At 46.9% G+C, this 7,797-nt stretch overlaps 1 protein-coding gene across 1 annotated transcript; it reads left to right on the top strand.

The window, feature by feature from the left end:
- Nucleotides 1-225: 225 nt before the first annotated feature.
- STARD7 (StAR related lipid transfer domain containing 7) lies at nt 226-7,559 on the top strand. Its single transcript, XM_015811617.1, has 8 exons — nt 226-653; nt 3,372-3,574; nt 3,685-3,734; nt 4,811-4,921; nt 5,036-5,118; nt 5,395-5,494; nt 6,416-6,500; nt 7,331-7,559. Exons 1-8 carry the CDS (start codon nt 226-228, stop codon nt 7,531-7,533), a joined length of 1,263 nt encoding a protein of 420 aa, XP_015667103.1. The 3' UTR covers nt 7,534-7,559.
- The last annotated feature ends 238 nt before the right edge of the window (nt 7,560-7,797 follow it).

The raw sequence follows: 7,797 nt of genomic DNA, 5'->3' as shown, positions 1-7,797 counted from the left end.
TGTTTTGGTCTATAAACCTCTGCTAGATTGCTGACATGTATTGTTGAAGGAGCTGCCTTATCCACGTGGTTCTCCTCTGAAATACAAAAGCTACCCTTAACTGTGATGCTGTCAAGAGAGGAGAATTCTAAATACCAAAAACTGGTGGCCTTTTCTGTGACTAATGTTCTGTTGTGATTGTTTTTTTGCCCAGGGCATTGACTGGTCAGTGAGGCGTTGGCAGGAATGTTCCATCCACTTCAATGGAGGCCCCCCTCCAGCTTTTATTCTCTGTACGCTAACTCCGCCCGCTTCCTCAGCTACGAAGGGAAACCCCCCGGGTGCGTGTGGTGGAATGAGACCTTCCTGAAGGGCAGGTACCAGTGGCTGCTGACATGGCTTCGGAAAGGCTCAGAGCAAGACCCCGGGCAGAAGAGCCTGCTGTCCCTGCTGGCCAGTCAGTGCAGCTATGTGACCAGCCAGAGAATCAGGCGTGCTCAGCAGATTGCGCAGCTGTACAGTAACATTTACTCCGAGCGGGCGCGCAAGAGTCTCTTTTCTTCCTTGTTGCGCCGCTTCCAGGGTCATCATGCCAACGCCTGCAAGCTGATGGCAGCCCTCACCGGAGTGTTCCTGTGGGAAGAGGAAAGGATCAAAGAAGAGGAGCTGAAGAGGTAGGTCTTCTCCGCTTGCTTCTAAGGCTTAGGGGCTGTTCCAAGTGGACGGGGGCCCCCCTGCGATGGTAGGCCAGGGAAGGGTGCCAAGCTGGGGGAGGCCAGGCCGACCAAAGCGGCAGGTGGAGCGCCGGAGGCTCGGGGAGGGAGGGTGCTGAAGCGGGCGGGCGAGCTTGCCACACCACCGCCAGATGCCCTTGCTTCCCCCAGGAATTGCATTTCTTTCCTTACCTGACTCCCAGCCCCGGGCCGTTTCTCCTTCACGATCCTCCGCCACTGCGTGCAGGGAAAGGAAAGTTTTTTGGGGGGGAAGGTCAATCAACGTTGCCGTTGCTCGCAGCAGGACGCCGCATGGCGCTTCACGATGTTGCCGTTACTCCTGTTGCAAGCAACGGCATGGGACGCCTGGCTGCAGCGGTCCTGCTTGCAAGGTAAGTGGGTGCGGGGCGTGTGGGGCAGCTTCACCCCCTCCCCACTCCCACGCTCGCCAAACTAGAGCTTGCTTTTGGGGGGGCTTATATTAGGCCCACCTCTGAAAATCAAGCTGGGGTTTACTTTCTTGGGGGGGGTTACTTCCAGGGAAACACAGTAGTACTCTGCAGTTTCCCTAATTCCTAGTCAGTATAATAATGGGTGCCTTGTTGACCATTGTGGGAGTTATTATCTATCACGTGAAGGAAAGCACGACTTGTAGTCTCCGGTTAAAGCAAACAGCATTCATTATTGTGTGTTTTCAAATAATTACCTAGACGAGATATGTTGGGATCTGTTTCTTACCACCTATCTGTCCTGAAGTGCACTTGATTCTGTAGACGTGTGATCTGCTATGCAGGGTGTGTTGTATGATAAATTCCAGATCAGCTTTTCATGGGCCGCTGATGACAGCCGAAGTGCTGAATATCTGGCAGAGGCCAGACTCCCTAACTTTAGCAGACTGTATATACCTGTGCGGGATTTAAAAATCCGGAGGAGCCGATCACGCCACAAAGTGAATGCAGCGCTTGAAAGCTGCAGGAATCTCGTCTGCTAAAGCTGGGGCCAGTTACTGGGAATGTGTGAGTTCATTGTCAGACAGTTGGCTGCCAACAATGGCTCCCAGTATTCCTCTGGCGCTCTTTCTAGCTCTGAACAGCTTGGGACCAAAGAACCTGAAAGGGCTCATTTTCCTGTCCATGCTGCCTGGAGAAATACTGTGTCTTTCCTGCGTTTGGAGTCTTTGCAGATTCCACATTGAACATGATATTTCCTAAGCCTTGGAATTAATGTCTTGAGGGGCTTGCTTAGCCCTCCTTCCCACCGGCCTTCTTTAAAAGACTTTCTGAAATCGTCTTTGTGCTGCTGAGCTTAGCAGACTACCATCCCTTTATGGGGAGGGCCGTGTGTATGTGTGTTACGTTTAGAAGCTTTACAAAACTAAAGGTGATTCAGCCACCTTCTGCGGGAACATGGGGGTACTTCACGTTTCTCCTCTTTCTGGAAAGGATCCCTGTAGCTGAATCTATTGTGTTAAAGCAGCAAAAAACAACAAAAAAAAAAAAAAAACAACCTTTTGGGCACCAGGTCTCACAGCACAAACACCCTTTGGCTGTTTGCGTACTGCTGAGCTCAGGACTGAGTCTTGCACAAATATTGAATGCTTTGTGTAATCCAGGATGCTCTTGCCCAAGCGCTGGCCTGGAATCCCCTGGACCCTGGAATGGGCTTTTGTGCTGATGAGTGTTGTTGAACTATGATGAAAAAGATTTGGTACAGTTTTTCCCACTTTGCCTTGACCTTCTCTGCATGACACTGGGCAAGTCCCCAACACTGGCCTCAGCCACTTCAATACGATTTTTTATTTATTTTTATACACACACACACACACACACACACACACACACACACACACACACACACACACACTGTGTGTGTGTGTGTGTGTGTGTGTGTGTGTGTGTGTATAATAGTGTGTATGAATAATAGTGCATCTTGAATTTCTGCTGCCCAAATAGGAGTGCAAAATGCAGGCTGTAACTAACTTGTTAGATTAGGAATAGAGGCACAGCCTGATCTGTGCCACATCAAGTGCAAACAGGGCTGCTATTTGACAACTAAGACAAAAGAATAAAAATAAAAGGCCCTGTTAGTGGCAACGCTGAGCTTCTTAACTTGTCCTTCCAAAGTTAAGTAGGGTTAAGCCAGGTTAGTACTTGGAGGGAAATCCACCAAGAAAATCCAGGGATGGGAAATGGTTTTTAAAAAATCATGAAAAAAAAAGCTAAACGAGCTAGACAGTTTGCAGGTTTGAGGTGCCTCCTCTCCCCAGCTTCTGACCTCTCATACTGGTGCTGTTGCAGGAGGGAAAACCTTACATCTCTTCCTGCATTGTTAAGATTTGAAAGAGGACATAATACCTGAGGACATTTTGAAAGCCGTTGTAAGGATGGTGGCCTTGCTTGGCATAGCAGTAAACATGATATATATGTAGGAGAAGAACAGGCAGTGCCTGGGAGGGGGTGCAGTCAGTTTTGAGGGCTTTATGGAAGACCATAAGGGCAGGAGCTAACCTCACCTCAGGAGAGAGGTTCCAGAGCTTGGTCCTGCCTGGTGGAACCCACAGCATGTTTCTTCTGCCAGATCTGATGGGACAGGTAGATGTAGTAATCTAATAATGTTACACATGATGCAAGATGTAACCGAAGAGAGTAAGTAGGTATGTTTCAATGTTGTTCTCCCAAGGTCTGTGCAAGAAATGAAACACATGCAAGAAATCTCTAGATTCTTCCAGAGCAATGCGGAAGAAAACCAGGAGCTGGAGCAAAGCGCCTACCAAGGCGTCTCATCTGATCCTGAAGAGGAGAATTGGGAAATGGTGGTTGAGAAGAAGCATTTCAAACTATGGAGGCGTCCGGTTGGCGGAGGTCATGTGTACCAGTATCGAGGTAGCCCCCTCCCCTTTTCATATTCACTCTTGTCTTGGTACACTGATCATGTGTGCGTCTGGCAAAAGTTGGGCTGGATGATTTGCTAACCTCTTCCAATTCTGTTGTAGTCTTTGGAACGTACACAGATGTGACACCAAGACAGTTTTTCAACGTGCAGGTGAGTTCTCCCACACCTCTTCTTGCTTCTCCTGGGCAGCGGGATGTCTCCAGCTTAAATCTTTAATGCAGCCTACGTTCTGTTTCTCCTATTCTTATCGTAGGGGGAGTGTGAGGGGCCTCTCAAAAGCGTGGCAAAATAGTTCAAAATAGTGCAAATAAAATAAGGCAAAATTATCTGCTAAGTAGATTTCCCCAGTGCTGATTGTTACAATGGGTGATGCATATTCAAAAATAGCTGGAAATCTAAAAATCAAGCTGAAATGTTTGACTTATTCTGTGGCAAGCTCAACTACTTTGAAAAATAGTTTACGGCAGTTTGAAACGAGTCTTAAATGCTCCGTTTCCTTTACTTTCGATTATTTTTTTTTCTGTTACTGTACTACTAAACTTTATATACGTATCTATCAGATGCACTGAACTGTTTTTTTTATAACTCTCACTAAGATGCTTCATTTTTTTATTGAAAAATAGCATTTAATTGGGATGCGTTTTCCCCTAATTTACCATTCCTTTAATGAAATGAGAGTCTTTTCTCTCACTTCTTTTCTTTTTAAAATAAATACTTTTTTTAAGCTGCTTACCTTGGTAAAGCTGATAGTCCGATGACCAACTATCAATAAACTCACGTGCTATTACGGGGAGTGGCCTTGGCCCACAACGCTTCTTTCTGGCTTTCCCAAATATCTCTTCTTGCAGTCTCTTCTTCATTCTCCCACCTTATTTTTTATGCCCTCAGACATTCTGTTTTGCACCTGTTCCGCGTCTTCTGCAGAACGGGATCTGGGTTTAAAAGAGCACAAAAGAGTACACTCAGGTTTTTTCTCTACTCTTTCCTGAATTCTCATATGCTTGCCCTTTTGAGGGAAAAGAGAGACTGACAAGTTAACCTCCCAAGACTCCAAAAATGAGCATGAAGGATTTATTGCCTTCTCGGGTGAGAGAAGAACTTTTTGGAAACAAATCAGGAATCCTCAAGATTTTCAACGTTGGCTTTGCAGTCCGTTTTTAGATTGCATTAGCAAACGGAAAGTTTAGGGTAGCTGGACTGAGAATGTGTGACTTCTTCTCTTCTAGCTGGATACAGAATATCGGAAGAAATGGGACTCGCTAGTTATCAAACTGGAAGTGATTGAGAGAGACCGGGACACGGGCTCAGAGGTGGTGCACTGGGTCACTCACTTTCCAGTAAGGCCCTCCTTCCTTTGCTCCCCCCTCTCCCCCCCCCCCGGTGCACAGTCACCAGCCATCCAGTCTTAGCAACTCTGCTCTTTCTTCTTCCTCTGCCCCATCCCTTTCCAGTACCCAATGTATTCACGGGATTATGTTTACGTTCGACGGTACGATGTGGACCGAGAGAACAATCTGATGGTGCTGGTGTCACGGTAAGGGAAGATCTCCAAGGTCCCTTTCAACCCTGTTATTCTATGTCCTTGTTCTTACACCCTAGTGAAGTAGAGAGGCATCTGCTTGGACCACTTCAAACCTTATCACCTGGACTTTAAAAAGTGCTTTAGCCCCTTTGTCCTAGGCAGCCATTCTCCCATATCTTTGTCAAAATAATCTTTACTCTTTGCAATTGCACAGTGTTTGCAGTCCTAGAATTGAACTGAGGGTTCATTGATTATGGAAGTGTATGTCCTCTTTCTTATTTTGGTCAGAGCCGTTGAACATCCAAATGTCCCAGAAGATCCTGAATTTGTCCGTGTCCGAACCTATGAGTCACAGATGGTTATCCATCCTCACAAATCATTTGATGAGGTGAGTTCCTTTTTTTTAAAAAAAAAAATAAGGAATCCTAAACTTAAAAGAGGTTTTCTTTACATGGAGCAGGAATATGTCAGAAGCTGAAGCAACAATTGTTAATGTGAGTTTGACTCCTATTTTTGTCTTATTATACACATTTTACTTTAGGCCTCAGTGTTTGACATGCATTATATATCACCTCTATAATCCTTGTCAGGCTTTATAAATTGACTGTTGGGTCAGCAGTAACAGCGATGGCCATTATACAAAATGGGTGGCGTCAAGATTTTCTAAGCAGATAACTTTTGTATTTTTAGGCTTTCTTTAGTTGTAAAAATTACATTAAACTTGTTTGAGAATGTGATCTCCCTCTTGCTGCATGTTTTCCACTTCAGAATGATTGAAAGTGGTTAGAAAGGGAGGTTTGCAAACGTAGCTTCCTTTAAAGGTCTGCGCTGCAATTGTGAGCAGGTTGAACCCACAGAAAACCTCAGCCCTGCAGCAGCCTCAGGGGGAGCAGCTGTCTGGAGGGCCTGTGAGCGATCTCCTGTCCTCTCCTTACACCGAGGGGTTCCAAGGAACTGCTTTACTCATCATTTCTTTGGTCTTGGCTGAGCTCGTTGGCCCTGTAGAAGCCACCCCCCCCCCCAGAAATCCTCTGTGCTAAGTAAAGGGAACAAAAAAATGCTTTGACTATTAAGAAAGTTGCTGCCAGATACTTCTGAAGCTTTTATTGCTTGCGAATGACTTACGGCAAGAGAGATTTTTCATGATTCTTTCCTTGTTATTATCATAGCAACTTTGATTTTATAATTTATTTTTCACGAATTTGTTTTATGTAGCAAAGAGTTAAATTGAGTAAGTTGACCGTGCAGATAGGTATGGATCTCCTTGTTCAGAGGAGCAGCAGTTAGTCGATATTGTTTCTCGTTTCAGAATGGCTTCGATTACCTGCTAACATACAGTGACAACCCACAAACGGTGTTCCCTCGGTACTGTGTCAGCTGGATGGTTTCCAGTGGTGAGTTTGGGGACTGTGATTCTTCAGTTTAGAGGACAGGGTGCCAAAGTGGTAGAATGAGTTGATGATGGGGGCCTAAAACCTCAGGCGATCTCAGATTTCAGAACCGGGTGATCTAAAAGCCATCGGTTTCAATGGGGGAAGCCAGATTCACTTAACAACGACATGATTCGCTTAACGACTGCAGTGATTTGTTTCACAACTGGCAAAAGTAGTAGTAAAATAGGGCACAACTCACTTAACTGTCTTGCTTAGCAATGGAAATTTTGGGCTCAGTTGTCATAAGTTGAGGACTACTCGTACACTACTCGTACACTGCTTCTCCCTAGCACAGGGGTAGGCAACCTTGGCTCTTTTATGACTCGTGGACTTCAAGCTGGCTCAGGAATTCTGGGAGTTGAAGTCCACGAGTCATAAAAGAGCCAAGGTTGCCTACCCCTGCCCTGGCAGAACAAGTCCCTAGATTTCCGGTGGGGCTCCTGTTCAGACGTCTAGAAGGTTTTGCTCCTGAGTGCAACTTGGGGCTTTACTCTGCCAAAGCAGCCGTGTTCTGGGAGGAGCGGAGATCCTGCATTTCTGAGGGGCCCTAGTAGCAACTGGTGCCAGTGGGATTGCTCTTCAAGCTGAATCTCAAGACAAGGACATCTTAAGGCACGGGGGAGGTCCTAAGCAGCCCACTGGGATCACCACTAATTTTGAATGCTTAGTGCTTTTGAGAGTGGACCGGTTCCACCGACTGTGTGCAGGTGTTGGATTCTTGTCCTTCAGCTGGCATGCTTTCCTCTCCACTCACCTGTCCTCTCCCCCCCCCCCCCTTCTCCCCATCCCAGGCATGCCTGAGTTCTTGGAGAAACTGCACTTGGCAGCCTTGAAGGCAAGGAACATGGAGATTGCTGTGAAAGACTACATCGCCGCTTCCAAATCCTGGGACAGTGGGGGCGAGAACAGCGACGGGGAAGGGAAGACCAGCGTGCCCAGCCCAGACCATAAGAACGAAGGAGCCCGCAGCCCTATTCAGATAGACTATGCTTAAAGGAGAGGGCTCGGCTGGCAACGTTGCCGGCCCACCCCTCTTACTCCAGGCTGTGAAAGAAGACCAAGGAGCAGGAGGTCTTTGGGGGGATCTCAGTCACCTCGGCCTGCCTCTGTCTTCCTCTTCCTCCCCGCTCTCTGCCACGTCTCCTCCCCGAAGGAAAGCAACACCGTCAGCCCTGGGAAGCCAGGCTCGGCCATCTTGAAAAACAGTTTTGTGCGGCCACTTTTGCGTAGTGATCTTATTTGCTCTAGCCCCTGGGGG

This window comes from Protobothrops mucrosquamatus, unplaced genomic scaffold (assembly GCF_001527695.2).
Source record: "Protobothrops mucrosquamatus isolate PMUCROS unplaced genomic scaffold, P.Mucros_1.0 scaffold_50, whole genome shotgun sequence".
NCBI classification, from domain to species: domain Eukaryota; kingdom Metazoa; phylum Chordata; class Lepidosauria; order Squamata; family Viperidae; genus Protobothrops; species Protobothrops mucrosquamatus.
This window is presented reverse-complemented; position numbering and strand designations above follow the sequence as displayed.

What these genes read in the sequence shown, in the direction of transcription:
- STARD7 (XM_015811617.1), top strand. Translation starts at nt 226, where the DNA reads ATGTTCCATCCACTTCAATGGAGGCCCCCCTCCAGCTTTTATTCTCTG. An exon ending in AAAGAAGAGGAGCTGAAGAG is followed by an intron (nt 654 to 3,371) that starts GTAGGTCTTCTC and finishes TGTTCTCCCAAG; the next exon opens with GTCTGTGCAAGAAATGAAAC. An exon ending in ACTGGGTCACTCACTTTCCA is followed by an intron (nt 4,922 to 5,035) that starts GTAAGGCCCTCC and finishes ATCCCTTTCCAG; the next exon opens with TACCCAATGTATTCACGGGA.